The 18,837-nt window shown below is 33.7% G+C and overlaps 1 protein-coding gene across 10 annotated transcripts in view; it reads left to right on the top strand.

The window, feature by feature from the left end:
- KIAA0825 (KIAA0825 ortholog) overlaps window positions 1–18,837 on the top strand; it is a 252,673-nt gene that overhangs the window by 141,542 nt on the left and 92,294 nt on the right. The window contains exon 24 of one of the 10 annotated variants that reach the window (XM_075526454.1): window positions 17,003–17,231. The exons of the other annotated variants lie outside the window; for them this stretch is intronic. Coding sequence (XP_075382569.1) covers window positions 17,003–17,021 — 19 coding nt within the window. The 3' untranslated portion in view covers window positions 17,022–17,231. Of the gene's footprint in view, window positions 1–17,002; window positions 17,232–18,837 lie in introns of those variants that run through there. 10 annotated transcript variants of the gene reach the window in all.

Below are 18,837 nucleotides of genomic sequence, written 5' to 3'. Positions count from 1 at the left end.
TAAATATTCTCAACTGCCCAGCAGCTTCTCAAAGCAGAGTAGAAAACCTGGAATTGTTTATGTATTGGCTTTAAGAAAACTATAAAAAATTAATAAATTTGTTTTCTACTAAAACTGGATAAAATATGTAGGCTTTCTAGTAACATTTGATGCAAAATATAGACAAACTCTCACATTCTTTGGATTCCAGAATTTTTCTTAACAGTCCAGACTGCATTCTGTCTTACAAACTACTGGGCTATTTGCAAGTGAAACTGCTTTTGAGGAAGGTAAAGACTATCCTTGGCAGCAGGGTGCTGCCCTAGGATTAAGAAGATCTCTTTATGCTGCGAAAGCTGATCTTGTACCTAGTGTCTCCTTTTTTGAAATCCTTTTGACTGTATTGGGTATTTGGGTATTTTGACTGTATTTGACTGACTACTTGCCTTTCGCAAATAAATTTGTTAATATAGTTGTGGGATTTGTTCCCCATACTAGAGTTAGGTGATAAAATTTTATGTTTTGCCATTGATTAAGCTTAATAAAACTGAAATTAAGTCCAAAATTCTTGTTTAGAATTTTGAATGATTGCAGGGCAAAATCTGCATAGCTCTTGTATATTCTAGTGGATACACAGACACCATCTGTTGAGAATGGTAGCCATATGGTGAACTATTTATAGAAAATGTTTATATTCATTGTGTTGTTGATTATCTAGATATCCAGAAAATGCTCTTTTAAAATCCAGTTTATCAACACATGGAAAAATGTATTATGTAGTTTTGAAATTGAAAAGCATGTCAGCAAACTGCATGTGCTTTGTTGTCTGTGAAAGATTTTTTTATGCAACTCTACAAAAGCCCGAATCTGAGACATGAGTGAAAATACCAAGGATATGAGAAGGTAGGAAGTTCTGTAACAATTTTCTTCAGAGAAGAAACAAATGGTGGAAGAGCAGTTACTGGCACGATGCCAAGACAGAGACCATATCTGCATGGCAGAGGATGCCAGTGTTACGTCTAGTGTACTTTTGGATGTGTTAGTCAGTCCTTCTAAACTGCAGATGCTCCTAGACCTTTTGTATCCAAATTGCTGGATATTGGAAATCCATATTGTTGTTACGGCTACAAGTCAACTATTAATGATGTGTTGGTGAAGAACTGGGATGCCATTAATACTGCAGTAATCACCACCTGCTTCGTGAGATTATAATGGATGCCCTTATAATGCGTGTGAGAACAGGCTCTCTCAAATGCATGGGTGGCTATGAAAGACAGTATCCCATCGTTCCTGTATCAAAAGAAGCAGGTGAAAGGTATTAATCCATTATTGCACATCTCTTGGTTGATCACAGAGTCAGGTTTAGACCCTAGTGCTGGATGCACCAAAAAAAAGCCACTGGGATTTTGAAGAAAATCTGATTTTGACCTTTCTGGATAAGCAAGGACCCTTTTCCATAAATGAGTTGGTCAATAACAAGGTGTATGTCACATCCGTCAACATAAGGATTACCCTTCATCTGCTTATCCTCTTCTGACATAGCTAATGAAACTGTACTCTGACCTTAAAGGATCTGTCAGAAGTAGGCTTAGTTCCCTGCCGAGCAGTTTTAAAGCATTGGTGGCAGAACGTAGATCAGTAAGCACGAGGGAAGATGGTGCCTTGTATTACATACAGTTTGAATGCCACTCCAGCCACTATTATGTATATAGTTGTAGCATGAATTTCACAAGTAAGTGAGGCTAAAGGTGAGACTTCCCATATGCAGTACGCTTTAGGCTTTTCTGGTTGTTAGCAGTCTCTCTCTCCTGCAGACGTGTTGATGAATCCTATGAATAAAACAATATTCTCCAACAACATTCTCCAACAAAAGATGCTAAAAAGTAAGAGACTGACATATCCCAGTTAACCTTAGTTAATGTGAGCTCCTTTTTAATACTTGGAAGTCCTTTATGATGAGGCCTTTGCCTACATAGGATATGGAAGTATGTACTTATCACCTCTCTTTGAAGGAACAACTATAAAATTGCTTAAATAAGGTTTCATTCTAATTTGCTATTTCTGTTGCTCAAACCCAGCCTCTAGAAAAAAGTTAAAAAAAAAAAAAGTATTGGCGATACATGTTTTGCATTCAAAAGTGTATTAAGCACAGCTTGTTGGCTACAGCATAGGCCTGTGAGCTAAACCCCATTCTTCTAATAAAGTCTCACTGTATCTTGGTTTCCCAATTTAAAATTAGGTAACATTTGTCCACATATTTATGTCCTTTGATGTGTTTTGATGGAAAAATGCTAAGTAAATGCAATATATTAGTGTTAATAATGCATATATGCATTTATTGTTAGCATTCACTTTCATTGATTTCTTTAAAAGTATATATCTTTTCTTCATAACTAGATATTTTTGTATATTACAACCACAAATCATTATTTGGAAGTGTGACACTTTGACATTTTATGTCACTATCTAATTAACGTGGTGATTGGCATCCCATGACCTGGCTGACTTTCCTTAAAAATAGATACTTCCTCTCATCTGCAAATAATTTGCTTTCCTTTCAACTGTCTCGCATCCTGTTGCTCACTAAGGATTCTTAAGTGGAGATAATAATGTTTGTCTTCTTATCTGTTCTTTTCTTCTTCCTCTTTCTGAGCCTTTCTGATCCAAGTTTTCATTCTTAATAGATATATAGCGATCATAAGTGTGTACAAAAGCTCTAAATGTGTATTAATGCATGCAGAGTACTGACTGCCCTAACTGTACACGCTGGCTTAGCTGCTCATGTCATCTATAGGCTTTCTTGCTACACCTACAAAAGAAGAGGCTACAAGACACAAGCCAACAAGCTAAAAGTCTGTGTTGCCCACCAACCCGTTGTTTCTTCCTTCTCCTTCTTTTAGATAAGGGATTTTCAGCAAAATGCTAGTAATGCAGAGTAATTCAATTTCCATACAGGGATCTCAATTTCTTTGCAAGCTGTGATGAGTTGAGACATGCAAATCCCCTGTAAGGTAGAGGGGGGAAGTATTATTATCAAAGTCAATCAGATGGAAAATGTGGTCCGGCAGTCACCTTTAAGTTTTCTTCTATATTGCAAAAACAGTCTGTAGCAAAGCCTAGAGTAGAACCTAGCTCTTTTGACTAAATTTTAAGATACAAAAGCTACCATATAGTGTTTGATCTGGAGGAACTGTTGATGTGCACAGTCCTAGGTGGCAACAAACAGGAGGTGGCTTAGCTTTATAATTAATTGCTTAGCTAACTGGAATTACCTTGCAGTTTTCTTAGGACGTGGTAGGCCCATTAGTTTTCCTCCAAAGGAGATGGGGAACAGATATATGCTTTCTCTTGATCTTGAAACATTTGCTATTGCTACCACAAAGTAAGTAGTAAGGGCTGGTGGCTGCTACTGTGCAGATTACAGACCTTTGTAGCTATATCCTCTTTCTCTCAGAGCTACAGCTTTCCCACAGGTTATTGGCTTTCTCATGTGGCTTTCCTGGATGAAATTCCTCTGTCCTGCCTGGCTCACCCTGATTCAACAGTTAATTGCTTAAGAAAGGATGATAAGTCCCAAAGATCTTACTGCCTCTTTCCCAGGCCCAATTGTCAAAGTCAAAATGTCCTTGAAAGTTTTGTAATCATGATACAGTTTTGAAGACACAGCAGAGTTGGGCAGTTTCACATGTGCTCTTAATAGGTTCTGTGATGAGAGTAGTCAGTTAAAAACTGCATAGACACTGTCATTTGGGGGTTTCTGATGCAGACTGATAATATGGCCCAGAAAAAGTGTGTGTTTGTTTGCTTTTTTCCCCCTGTAAACTTCTTTCCAGGGTCTAACAACAAAATTTAGTCTTTGTGAAGAGTGGGAAACCATTATGCATCCTGCATCATGTAGCAAAGAGGGAATTCAGAATTGTCATTCTAATAGTTGACACTGGAAAATGTCATTGAAGAAAGCTTTTTTATGTTAGTCTTTAGATTGACAGGTTATGACAAAACTGCATTCATGTTGCTTGAATACATCTTTTGTCTAGTTTTACATGCTTTTTGACTTGTCTAGAAAATGACATATTGAGGTTTTCATTAGCCTTAACCAGGTGTGATTTTCTTTATGGAAGATACCTTGGTAGGACTACAGTTGAAGGCGAATAAACCAGTCAAGCTTAGAAAGGCCACGGCCTTTCTTCAGATGGTAGCGAAGAATTGAAAGACTCATTAATCAACAACCAAGTCACAGGTGTGATGGCTTTCCTGCAAACTGCCAACAGACTGTGAAAGTCACATCCAACACATCTATGAACATTCTTAAACTTTTGTCTTTCCATTTTAGTTGAAAAACACAACCTTGGAATGTTTTCATTATTGATTTAAAAAAAAAAAAACGAAAACATTTGTTTGTTTGCCAAGGAATACTATTCAGTTTAGAAAACAAAAGAAAAACCTGATACTGTTTTCATCTTTTGCTCATTGTAATACAATAACAAGTTCATTTAAATGGGCATACAGTTTTGATTGCAATGACAAGTATAAATAGTTTTAATATTATAAATTTTTGTACACATAAAATGTGCACAAAAGGTTTAACAGAAAAAATTAATAGAGTGATTTTCTGCATATAAATGAATGGTCATTTTCTTCATGATTTTCCAGTCCTTTCTTCTAGTACAAAAATTATCTGGAACAAAGATTCAGTTATGCTGTAGTGCTGCAATGTAGACAGAAAGTCATAAAATGTTTAAAGTGAAATGATTTAGAAGGTTTTATTATTTAATCAACCTGCACTGGATTTTTCACCGGCACTGATGGGAAAAACCCATAATAAGAAGCCAAAGAATGAAATCTCCATACAATTTTTCCACATCATTCTTCCTTAAACTCTGTGGATCCCCTGGAATGAAGGAGAGTCTAGTCAGCGGTCTTATAGCTCCCCATTAATTTTTTTCCCCCAGATTATCGTTAAATTGATATACTCCCTGTAGATAAAAATTAATTTTACTCTGTCAAAGAGCAATGAATATGAATTTGCTTGGATTTTTGTATTTGCTAATTCCTTGTTCTCCCTAATTCTCATATTTTTCCAAATATGGATGCTCAAGATAATAAAAATTCTTCTTTAAAATCTGAAGCAGATGAGAGCAGTGTCCCACCTTCATCTGGGACGAGGAATTTCTTTATAGAAGTAGTCTGGTCTTCTGTTTCCCTCTTTAGCTCATCTGTCTTAATTTCTAGATATGAAGTTCAAAACTAATTTTAATTTGCAATCCATATTCTCCAGTTTTTTTATGCCTGGATTGCCAGTTGCAAAGTTATTTTGGTCTTATTCAATTTAAATCAATGGAACTGTATATAAGTATAATGCCTGCTGGCTCAGCAACACTGTAATGCACACAAAAGGCAAGGAAGTAATGGTGCTGCATTTATTGATGAAGTAATAAGGTATTATAATAGTGGTATATCAAAAGTGATATCTGCTTTGCCTTTACGAGGCTCAGTAAGCAGATATTTGAATATACCTGTCTTTAAGATATATCTGTAACAGATTTTATCTGATTACTCAATGTAGTGCTACTGCTTGTTATTGGAGGGCTTGTTAAAGTATATACAGCTGTCATGTCATGTCACCCATTTTAGAAAGAACCGTTGTAATTTCATTTTAATGGCAGTGTATTTTAAAACAGATTTTACTATTGGGATCAGGGAGAATAGTATTTTGTTTCAAGTTTGACCATAGATTATTGCCTATATTTTTGCCCATTAACTTTCTGTTGTTGCTTTAACTCAGTAATTAAACACCCCCGCAAAAAAACCACCCTCTAGAATAATACAGAAATGATCCCTTTAATTGTACTAATAAAGACTGTGACAGCTGAATTTAAATACAACCAAACTCTTCCCACTAAAGTGTTAATGAAATTAACAATAAAAAAGTATAATGATTTCTCTTGGGATAATTACATGGGTAATTTAACAGCACATTTGGATAAAAACTGAAAGCATTTATGTGATATATAGTTAAATCTCTGTAAATGGTATATAGAAAATCAAAGGCTTTCTTATTGTCTTTCAAGTACAAAAGAAATCTTTAAAAATGTTAAGTAGTAGCTCCTCTTAGAAAGTAAATTTATCTTTCATTTCTCTCATATTTTCAACATCGCATTATTTATTGTTTCATATGGAGTGATAGTCAGATCATGCTATAGAAATAGCATTTAATGTACTTACTAGTCTCAAAGTGAATGCATAGACAATTGGGTGTTCTCTTGCATAGCTCAGTGGAAGAATGGTAAGAAACTTTGATATGATACAGAATTTTAGCAATAAAAGAGAACGGTATTTGAATAGTAAATACATTAATTTGGAGAAGAACGATGTGACAGTGACCTTACAGGCATTATGTTTCAAAAGAAATAAGCCACAATTTCAAATGTGAGCTGACTTTCCATTAATACAGTAATATGGTATCAAAGATCTTTGGTGCCTTGTTGACTCTTTGCGTGCTGGTCATCACACGCTGTGATTGCCCCCTGTACAGAAATGAAGCTAATCTGGTAGATGTTTCTTCACTCCTTTTTTTTTTTTTTCTTTTTCCTTTTTTTTTTTTTTAAGAAAAGAGATTCTTCTCCAGCATCTCTGCTGCACTGAAGCAACTGCAGTTCACAGAAGGAAAGGTAGTTCTCCAGTAGGCCAGGCACAGGTTATTTATTACTTTCATTAGGTCATAGTCAGCACCTTAAACTCATCTGGAGACCAAGGGGCTTTCATGATGATCACAGAACATCCGATAAGCATATACTCTGTTCATTAAGTGAATTGATGCTTGCGGCAAGTGTCATTTTTCTAGTTGTTTTATATTATAGCCAGAAGCTGAAGCATGTTCACCAGCTCTCTCCTTCCACAACCCCCAAATGTGGTTTCAGAGAAACAAGCAGAATCTCCCTATTCAGAATAAATCATACATATGACTCAGGCTAAAGCCAGGCTCATTTTTTTTAGATCCAGCTCCAACTCTACTCTACATTAGTTGAAGCATCAACCCATATTAAGCAAAGACAAGTAAAAGACACATAATCATATGTCTTTCAAATATAAATAGCCAGTGCCAACAGCAAATATCTCTCTCTCCTCTTTCTAATAACCTCCTAAAAAATTCCATGTGTGCCTTGAAGATTAGCAGTAACAGAATGGCATTTTATGGGATTCCAAACGTGAGACCTCTCCAGGAAAAGGAGTAATTACAATTACTATCAGACACTGAAAAATTAAATGCGTTCTCAAAATTGGATGTATTAGACTTACAGAGAACAGTTCTATTCACTTTTGCCAATATCTGCAAACAGCCTAACAATGTCTCAAGGAGTAAATGTAGGTGACAGATACAGCAGCAATTCCCTGGACACTTGTTCTCTGTGTGTCATGAAGAGATCATTGACCTCTGTCTATCTAAACATCATCCCAAAATTGTCATAGATCAAGGTGATCTATGACATTCAGGTATTTTGAAGTTATGCTCAAAGATCATTCTCGAACATCATGCCCGAAACAGAATGGTTTGATACTGACCGATCTGAGTTAACCACTTTCTGAGCAAGAAAGATTCAGTGATAGTTAGCTGGCAAAGGGTACTGCTTTTCTCTATTACTTTTCCACCAGGAAAGGTAGTGGGCCTAGAACAAGGTTTGTGTGATGAGGCTTTCATAGTTTTGTAGTGTCTTCATTATTGGTAAACATTTCTGGTAGAAAATTAACAGATTCTGAGGTCTTAAGGCCATGCTTTAGTGTATTTTACAGCAACATAAAGGAGTTGCTCTAATGATTTTAGAAGTATAAATGTTGTTAATTTGTTGTTTACTTCATCGATACTTAGATCAGTGAGGATGGAGTTTCCTTTGCACAAACTACGTTCCTTATACCATGATCTTTTAATTCTTCCATCAATTTATTTTAATTGTTTTTGCAAGTGCTTTTCCAGCCCTATTAAAAAAACCCCAAACATTTCTTATTTCAAAAGAAATCAGTCTTATTACTCTTTGTACCTCTAAGAATTATTTTGTTCTTACAATTCTCAGAGACTCACACGTGTTCCCTCTGCTCTTGATAAATTGCTACGGTTTTAGGTTTTCAGTTTAAGGTCTTCTGACCTTCAGTCTTTTGATTGTACCTTATGCGTATCATCTACTGAAACTAAGAGTAATGTATTTTTTCTTCCTGCAGAATATAGAATTGCATATAGTACAATCTCCATTGCTTAGTTTTCAGCTGTTTTAATTTCACCTTCTTGTATTTAATTAGATTATATTAACAAAAACTTTTCCTTTTATTTGCTGTGCAACCAATTGTTCCACAAAATAATCCCTGAAAGTGTGGAAATTGTATTTCCAAACTATTTACCACTATATTATTGGACCACTGTATATGAAAATGCCTAAAATCACTCTAACTAGCAGTCTCATTGACTTTGTCTTCTTGGTCTGATTCTTTTGGGTAATCAGTATCCTTCTTGGTAAATCTGGATTTGGTATGATAGCTCTAGAAACGTATGTGTGTTCTAGAGGTCTGTCCATATAGTTTTAACTAGAATGGTTTTCCATTTGTGAAATTTGTTAGATTTATCACTGTAAGTTCATCTTTTCAACATAATCGGTCTATTATTGTAGTTTGTAGGTGAGTATTCCATCTCCCAAAAATATGAACCATTCCATTATGATTCTGCAGTATCTTTTATATCAGGGGAGGGGGTGAGGTGGAGTGTCCCCCTTTTTCTTCTCTGAGTATGTATACATGTTTGTTGAATATGGCTGCTTTGTTTTTCAGTTCTGTTTTTATTTTACTCCTGAATTTTACATTGCTGACCCTACAGCTCCTACCAATCCTAAACGTATTTTCCTTCTTTTCACGTCAACAGTCTCATTTACAGTGATTAGGAGAGAACTCTTTCCTTTCATGATGGCCTTTTCATGACATTTTCTTAACTTTGTCAAATTTAGTTTTCTCATTTTAATCTCTTTGCTGTCACATGCAGAATTTTCCTACATTGGGATTAATGAATGATTAATCTTTTTATTCCATACTACAACATAATCCTGAAACAGTTTATTCATATCCTTAATCTAATGAGTTGTCTCTGTGAATTCAATACAATAATTGGAATTCAACATGTTAGACTAGATTGCATGTTTGCAGTTCTGGGTCTTGAGAAGGAGACTACTTGGAATTAGCAGTGTTTCTTTGGCCATCTATTTGTCTTGTGGTTGCATATCTGTGGTCTGCAAACAATCGTTTGCCTGCCCCACAGTACATGGTCTGTATTTTGTCCATATAAGTACACTGAAAATACAGGCTATAGAAATTGTAATTAAAAGTTGAATGATAGCTTTTATGGGGGCCTACTAGGTATTCTGAGGGTACAGTACTCTTTTATTCTGTAAAATAAGACAATAGTGAACTATACCATTATACTATCCATTAAATCTAGTCAGTCCCAAGAGCAGTTTTGAGAGATGATTTTTTTCAATTTGGCTCAGTTATGATTTATTAGAAATTGTTCTTGAATGTCAGTAACACATGCTACGTATCTGTTCATATGAGGACAAACCTATGTCAGTACGAGATACTGTGTTACTAGTTTCAGAACAGTAAAGTATTTAAGTGAATATTTACTGTGAGGCAGCAAAATAGAATTTAAAGAAGTGATGCCCTATATCTCAAGGAATATATTTTGAAGTGCTTCATTTTCAGCTGAAGAAAATATTCTGTTGACTTTTTTCTTTTTTTTTTTTTAAAGAAAAACATTTAGTAATATACATTTAATCTTTTGGTTATTGTATCATCTGTTGTTTAGGAATGCTAATTGTTAGAATAAGGAAAAAAATGGAGTTTAAACAACATACTAGTTCCTCCCACTGGGCTAAGAATTAGCAAAGTCATGGTTTCACAAAGTTGATGTCAAATATTTCTGCAGTTAATGCAATAAAGAAATTAGAATGAGTTTTTCTTACTGCACTGAAATAGCTTACGAAGAGGGATGAAGAAAGGAAGGTAATTTTTCTGTTGCTTAAAATACTATTCTCATAGTTTATTGAAATGATAAATAATAAGACTGAAACATGTAGAACAAGCTTTGGTATAACTGAATTAACTTTAAAAGAGCTGGGGTGTTACAGGGAGTGCGCACCCTGTGAACTGAGTGTTTTTTTCTTTAATGACATTTTCTCAGCATCCGATAATAACATAAAAATAAAGCTTTTATATCTTCTGAAGCAGACTTGTCAGGTTCTCAGTGGCATCTTATAATTGTGAAAACTGAAGGTATGCTTTAACTCTCCTCTGTTAAGCATCTATATAGAGGTCTTATTTTTCTCTATAGTTTTAAATGTGTGGGAGAATTTGATCAGTGTCCTTTTTATATTCAAAATGAGCCAGCTTCTGTCTCAAAAGTGTCTTATTGTCATGATGTCACTGCATCTCAAGATTTGTGACCTTTTGCTCCATATGGATTCATGGTAGTCCTCGTGTTTTTGCAGACTAGATTGCTTTTGTCCCCCCGCTAGGGGGTATCAAAGCCTTTTGGACTAAAGTTTCACATTCTGGTAGGTTTGCAAATAAATAAATAAGTGAAATAAAAATAATATACTAAAAGTACCCAACAACAACTGAAAGTACCCAACAAAGAAACAAACCTAAAGTTTATGTATAATAAGGACCGCCAGATGTCGCAAAGGCATCATTGATGAAGTGTTTTTTTATCCAAAATGTGGCACTTATATGAGGAATAGTAGTATTGTGTTTGAGAGTTGCAGAGGCCATAACAGGTCAGTGAAATGTCCTTCAAACATTTGATTTTTACATTTGAGAATAGGCCAAGATGAAAAGATAACCACATATCTGACATTGACGTTACTACCATTTAGACAACCGATGCAATTGCCTTAGTCAGTAGGATCAATCAGACCTTTATTACTTTGAAAACCACATAAAAGATTTAGTTTTGTTTTTTTCTTATAAAAAATGAAGGTTCTGAACTTCATCAGATCACAAACTTCTAAATGTAAAATTATTGTAATATGTATATAGTTTTATTTTCCCCTTGTTCTTTTAAAAGTTGGATACTATAAAAAAACATTAAAAAGAATAACACGTAGTCTTGAAAGAATTTGAGCTGAGTTGAACAGTATGCATAAATTGGCAGTTTAACAAGTAGAACTTGGAAACAAGTATTTGATGATTGATTTTTTATTGAGACAGAATGAGAATGATAGTGGATAAAGTGATTTTCCTTATTGAGAGAAAATATAGTGTTTTTCAACATGTCTTCAGTATGAATGGAAGCCCTGTCACAAAAACTGAGCAACACATAATATCTTTTAAAAGGTAAATTAACATAAGTATATCACTTAGTTTATGGATCAAATTTTACACTTGTCAGTTTTATTCATAATGTCATAAAGTTTATATTATAAAGGTAGTGTTATTACCTTTGTTATGTCCTGGAAAAGCCTAATATTAACTGAGTTCATTGTAGAATTTAAAGTATATTCAGCTGAAGAAATGCCAGTGCAGAAAATTAAGTCCAAAATATGTATTCATGTGCAGATCTTAGTCAAATCCCTAGTAATTTTAAGTACTTGAAATACATTATTCAACAAGTAACCTGGTGTATGGTTGCGTTTAATGGGCTCTGCCTGAGTATACAGAAGCTGTCAAGATAAAATATGGAACATGCATCATTCTAATTCAATTATGATTATTCTTAAAAAATAAAATAAATGTGTGTCCGTGTGTGTTTGTGTTGTATGTGGAAATGTGCAATCTTTATTGCTAAGACTGGATTTGAATTTGGTTTGTATGATTCTTGCTAATTTCTCTGTTGCTCGGGAATATGTGTATACACCACATATACACACAACATATAAATATATAAATCATGTTTATTCAAATGTTGAAGATGTTCAAAATATTAATTGAATTTATACTGAATGCATATATGTATACTGAACATACATTTCTGCTTCCCCATGTTATACATAGAAAAATAAATTAGTGGTATAGTTATGCATATACATATTTGCATAACTGTAATTACACAAGTTAAACAGGCCCTGGACTTTCCTCTAACTTCAAGTAAAATGCTTGTTGAGAATTGATGAGTGGAAGCAAGCACGCCTTTTTCTCCGATTATGATTTCGATGACATTTGTATTTTATAATTGTGATGTCAGTGGAATTCTTAACTTAATAGGCAGTTCCTAACTTAATAGACATAGTTGCATAATATTCCACGGATATCAAAATCTTAACTCTACCTTTGAAGTCTTTGCATGACAATTGAGGGGTTTTTTTGGTCATGGGTTTTTAAATGGAGATACATTTACATATGTGCGTGTTTGTGTACTCTGCTTATGAGCTACATACATATGGAATACTTTGTGTTTTGTTCTAAGACTTTATGTATATTTAACCTTTAATTTAACTAGCAGGTTGTAAGATTTCCATAAAAAATAGATGAGCTTTGAACTCACTGAATGTTATTGGTGTAGCACAATCAATCATTTCTAAAGGTTAATGGTGTTAAAAACAATGAGAACATATGTCTTATTTTTAATACTGTTATATTAGTAAAATTATTTAGCATAAGTAAGGAATTTGTATCCTGTTCTTTGTGTTAAATCAGGATTTACAGGTTTTGAATAGCAGATTATAGGTTTTATTATCAAAGTTAAAGGGGGAAAAAGACAAGTAAGTATTTATATAAACTTTTTTACTATGAATAAGATAATTGGTGATATGGTAGCTATGGCATCTTTCTAGAGCTAAGTTGATCTGGAATGTATTACAATTTTTTGAAATGTTTTTACTTTGCTCCATCCCATTCTGCTATCTTTTAATAAAATATGACTTATATAGGTGTTATCCTAATTACATCATACACGCAACTCCTCAATGAAATAAAAAGTCAATACTTGAATGACAGTGTGGCGGGGGGGCACAGGATTTCAAATGGTAAAAACCTGCTGTGGTAACAAAGACTGAATCCATCCCTATGTTGCATAGCTTCCTGATCATATCTTTAAACCTGATAGTAACAAAGAATATTTATTTGTTGCCAAGCTATTGTAGGATTTATTTCTGAACTCAAATCCCAATTATCAAGAAAATTGCATCCTCTTTATCTCGCAGAAGGGTATACTGCATCATAGCATATTTGGTTATTTGGTACTATAATATTATTACCTTGCTTGAAACACATGGTCCCTCTTGATATACAAGAAAAAAACTGAATCCATTTCAATAAATTAATAGGGATGAGAATCCCAATCCATCGTTCTTTTCAGAGGTTCACATACATTGTAATGAAATGCATTAGGAGTTTTCTTCACTTGAAATCCAAATGAGACCCATTTTGGCTCACACCCTTGACAGTCTCTTTTATAAGCACTGCTGTCTCCTGTTCATGTGTGGGCTTAGTAAAATGCTTCCTTTGTAAGATGCACAGAGACAATATAATGCCATGAAAGACGAAGGTGTCAAAACACAAAGTTAGAGGCAATCTAATCAATGCCTCCTGATTTAGCCTTTGAAGGCTCTCTTCATTAAAACTCTTTAATTGTGAGGCTTATCTTGAGGTAGAGCTGTTACTTAATATTTTTCAGTGTCATTCTTTGGACAGTCATTTGTACCTTTTAAACGTAATTTCAATATTCATTGTTTAGTAAATTGGATGCCTTGTTAGCAATAGTGGTGGTATGAATGACTTGCATTCAAGTGATTGAAGGTAATAGTGTATAAATGCTTGGTTCTCTCCCCCTGAAGTTTAATGTGTTTTATTTCTATGTATGTCATTATAAAATATATGGTTTTCATTATGGGTCTTTTTATGTATAGGAATGCAGGTTAGAATGTTTTAGAATTATGAACAGAAAGACTTCTAGCTGAATCTTTTTGAACTTTTTAAAATTTTCAGATTTAGTGCAAACATAAATTCTATGTAAGTGGTGAAAAATGTGATCTCAGATTATATTATTCTGAATAAATTCTGAAAAGTTATGAGATAAACAAAGTTGGCACATAGGTATTTTCTTCACAAATAATCATAAAGTTGGTAGTGGTTGCTAGAAAGCAACTTCTTGAAATCGGTTGAAAACAAAGTGTGTCTGAAAGCGCATAATTTGGAAAATGCTTTTAAAAGAAATACTTACTTTCCAGCTGAAAACTGCCAACATAAAAATAAATGAAAGCCTACAATACAAGTCTTTTTTTTTCTTGTGAGCCAGATGACATATTTTGTTTTTAAAAAAGATGCGTACATATACAGTTTGTGTGTGTGTGTGTGTGAGGTGAATTGTGCTGTAGTACCACATGTAATGCATGTATGTACTATGTCAGTAAATGCATTTTCATATTACAGTATTTGCTCATAGTCCTACTAAAATTTTGAAAGATGTACTGGAAAAGAAACATTGCGTATTTTTACAATCTCATAAAACCTACATCTATTTAATGTCTGGAATATCAGGAAAGCTAAAACTATCGGGTGTTTCCCTTGTAGTAATTAACAATAAAAGTAATTTTAACATGTAAAAAAAGCAAAAAGATTAAGACTATAGAATTGATTTGCAGAAATCCTTGAAAATGGAAAAAGAATTGAGGCAACTTTGACCTGATTTTTAAATGACTAGTGTGGTGAGTACAGCTGCTCTAGCTTAGTAATTATTTGTGATAGGTTGTTTTTGAGTCCCATATGTATAGGAGCTCCAGGCCCAACTACCTCATTTGCTGGCACACAAACAGATTCTTCCAGGTGCTGAAAATTAAATTTTAATATATTATTTAAATATTAAGAGAATTACAGCTTCAGTAATTTTACTGCTACAGCTGTAGTGCAAAGTGTGCCTATACACTATAGAGGTTGTTGCATAGTCTACCAGAATGAAAATTCCCATTGGCTTTAAATACTTTCAAGGAAGTAAATGTTTGATGTAAAGATAAAAACATATATATGTTATACAATGTATTTTTAAAATATTGTGTGGATCTTGACCTATTTATAGACTAAGATTTTAAAATGTTACATTGCAATTTAAATGAATTCACATTATAAAATGGATAAAAGTTTAAGAAATATTAAGGAAAAACTTAGTTACCCCTGTGCTGAGGGATTAAGTAAGACAACAGTTCCAAAAAGCTGTTAAGCAGATGGTTAACCTAAAACGTGTATTTAATTATGGTGATACCAAGTTAATATATTTTCTGGATTAAAGTTCAGGCATGTAACTTTAGTGCATTTAATCACATGGTAAAAATGTGTTGCTGAATTGGGGATATCAATGCTATTTCAGGGTTTAAGGGAAATATTTGGAGCTGACTGGCTTACGCCAATTTTTTTACTGTAAGAAAATTAGGAAGGTTATCATAAAAAGGTAAAGTAAATTTTAGGTAAGTTGTAGGAAGGTATAATTGCACTGAACTGAAAATACCATACAATTAAATATATTTTTAATTCCAATAATTTTCTGTGATGCCCATCCTTTCTGTTTCATCATTTCAGCATACTTTTAACTATTCTTGGAATGAGCAGCAACATCCAAGTTCAAATGTGGGTTAAGCAGACTTGGAATGCACTTCTGAGGTTTTATCCTGTTTTGAAACATTATAACTGAATGTAAATGTGTCCTGAAAAAAACATTGCTATTCTACCTAGATTAGCAGTTAACAGCCTGATCATCTAAGGATGGTATCTCCTGTAGTGGTCTTCTAATAAATATTACAATCCAGAATCTTTAATATGACATCAAATAATTCATTAATTAATTTATTGATTTTCACTATGCATCAGTAGAACTCAGTGGCTCACTGGGTTAACTTCAGCCTTGCACAATACTCTGTCTTACCCAGTGAACTTTTATTTTCACTTTTTAAAGCCTGTCCTCTTTAAAAGGGCCTTAAACAGGACTGTGTTGTCAGCAATCTGCTCTCGGTGTCATTTAATTTCTTTCCTAACTGTGTGAATTCTGAAAGGTTGTTTAGGTGAAATTAATTCAGTTATGGATTTAAGTTCTCCACTGATTACTCTTTGTAAAGGGAAATTCTTTCCATTTGTTTTGATTATAGTACTGAATATTGATTGGGATTCATTTTAATAGTGAATAGATCTTTTATTCCATTGTAACAAGATCATCACCCCAGCTCTTGTCCAAAGTCCATCTCACTAAATCCATTAATCTTTGGATTAGATGATTTTTCTGAAAATAGGATAGGCTGTGTAGCCTTATTACTAGGTCATGCTTAAGGCAAAAGTTATAGCAACTTTTAAAACACATTCTAATCTTCACAAAATCATTTTGGAAAGAAGTAAATTGCAGTGCTTTTATCTTAATTATGTAGTTGTATTTCACGATGAATAGTTCACAGTTCCTATTACAGTAATATCTTCTACTATTTTTAATAGTTATGGAATTTCTTTAGTTGGAAAGTTCAAGATGGAACTGATTTAAAACAAAACACCAGTGTAAAATTAGAGAAATTAAGTCCAGAAAACAGAATCATCACCACATGTCTTACAATCTTTTACTATCTATAAATCTATATTTCTCTGTCTATCTGGTGCCTTATATTTTTTTCCAAAGCATCCAATCCCATGTTGTATACATGCTGGTTTTCTTTTCATTTTTACTATGATTTAAAAATTTTTATATCCGCTAAATTAAACCAAATATTTTTGGTTTATGAATAGCCTTAATTAATTAAGCACCCACATATTTCGTGTAGGTTACATGTTGATTTCATTGATACAGAATCAGTCCCTAATCTTCCATCCTATTTGAAATACCTTTCAAGTATAATGAACTATTCCTGTTAATAGTTAGCGTAATGTACTTTTGAACAGTTCTTTTGACTGCCGTGAGGTATTTCTTCCCCTACTGAGAGATTCATTTTCTTGTAAAGGAGGAGTATGTGATTCAGACTTACAAAATACATATACAGTCCTATATTCATGAAATAAATTATGACCTCATCTTCCTTTTCAGATCCAGTCTCACGTGCTAATAATGTTACTGTTGGATTTTGTACCATGACAAGATAAATTTACCTGATTCAAAATGTGATTGTTAAGGACTGTGATGGTATGTTTATTACAAGGCTTGAGGGGATATGGACCCCTTTGCATTACCTGGTGGGGTGTGTGCCCCAGTCCTGTGACACACAAGTCCATCCGCACATCTCTCCGGTCAACATCAAGGCTACCTCCAGCCTAGTGATGGCTCTAATCGTTATCCAATCAGATGGCTATACCCTGCAATTTGATGAACGCTACTAATGAAGATAAAATAAATTCCATTTTCTCTTCCACGTTGTTAACTATTATTAATGTTTACATTGACCAGAAATGAGTTGTCTTACTGAGTTGTCTCCGATAAGTGATGCTGGGAAAGATAGCCACATCAGCTGTTGCCTCACACTGCTTGATGCTGCGCAAAATATTTTTTTGCTGAGATAATGCAACTTCTGTTTTATTAAACATACAGAATCTATAATTCAAAACTATCAACAGACTAGGTATTTCTATGTATAGAAATAAAAAAGATAAAATTGATCATGATTGAAAGTATAATGCTAGAAATTTCTAAAACAAACACCCCTTTATTAAATTGAAACAAAGTGATTTATAATGTCATTTATGTCTCTTTTTAAAGCAATAACATAAAAAATAGCTACATTAGGAATCTGTCTTAAGAAATGAAAATGCATTATCTGAAGCAAATCCAGAGCCTAATTTTGTAATCTCACCATTAGAAGACAACAAACTGGTAAAGCAGAATGCTTTGCTCTTAAACGGACTTTCACAATGGCCTGGGACTTTGTTTTCCCTTGATTTAACAGGAGACGTTACCAGACTGAAAGTGTGAGTCTAATGAAGACAATGACAAAATTTCAGTAAGGCTATGATTTCCTCTCGGGTGACAAAGTATTATTGATTTTTTTTTCTTCTTTTCTTTTAAGATTTGAAGTATTGTAATAATTTTATTTGAAGCTGTAGTACACATTAAAAATGTACAGAATTCCTTACATGTAAAATAAGCAGAGGAGGGAAGAGTGACAATTCAGAAAATACAGGAAGTCTTTTTTTTTACTTGCTTTCTCTTCCCAGTAAGCAGCATCTTGAGAACATAAATCCATACATAAGACTCACAGAATTAATATAGTGGAAGAGGTTTTTTAACTTTTTGTTCACCACATTGTGACTTGTTCTGTGTGATTATGACCCTGAGACTTCTTAAAACTATCTTTCCCTTACGACAACTGCAGATATACTGTAGATTTCAAGATACTTAAAACATAACCTCATTTCTCAGGGAATTGTCAAATTTTAACATTTAACTGAATTTTCCTGAATGCTGAGATATAAGGGATTGACCCCTCAAGATGGAACAAGTCTAATTGGAAGTAGCATAAAAGATGATAATATCAGTGGGTTTCAATGTAGTATAATTATATGTTGAAGCAGAACCCTGAAACTCTATTACTGCACATTGACAGGCAGTATCTTAAAAGCCAAAGTCAGGAAGCTAATTTCCAGGGAAAATAATAGTAGACAGATTAATACAAAATATGTATTTTAATTACAAACCATCATAGCCTAATCATCAGAAGCCCTTTCTTTTATTTTATTTCTTTCTTTTTTCTTTTTTTTTTTTTTTAAACTGTTAGGTATTTTTATTGTTTCCTTTTATTTCAAATGAGATTTAGTAAGAGCTAAAATCCTGGCATTCTCAGATTGTAAGGGCCTACAAAACTTATGTTCAACATCTCTCCCTTTTTCATGCTCAGTAATTAAAAATGGCTATGGGCATTTTTCATCCTT

The sequence above is a fragment of the Mycteria americana genome, chromosome Z, assembly GCF_035582795.1.
Source record: "Mycteria americana isolate JAX WOST 10 ecotype Jacksonville Zoo and Gardens chromosome Z, USCA_MyAme_1.0, whole genome shotgun sequence".
NCBI classification, from domain to species: domain Eukaryota; kingdom Metazoa; phylum Chordata; class Aves; order Ciconiiformes; family Ciconiidae; genus Mycteria; species Mycteria americana.
The sequence above is the reverse complement of the archived record's forward strand: the minus strand, read 5'-3'. Positions and strand labels throughout refer to the sequence as shown.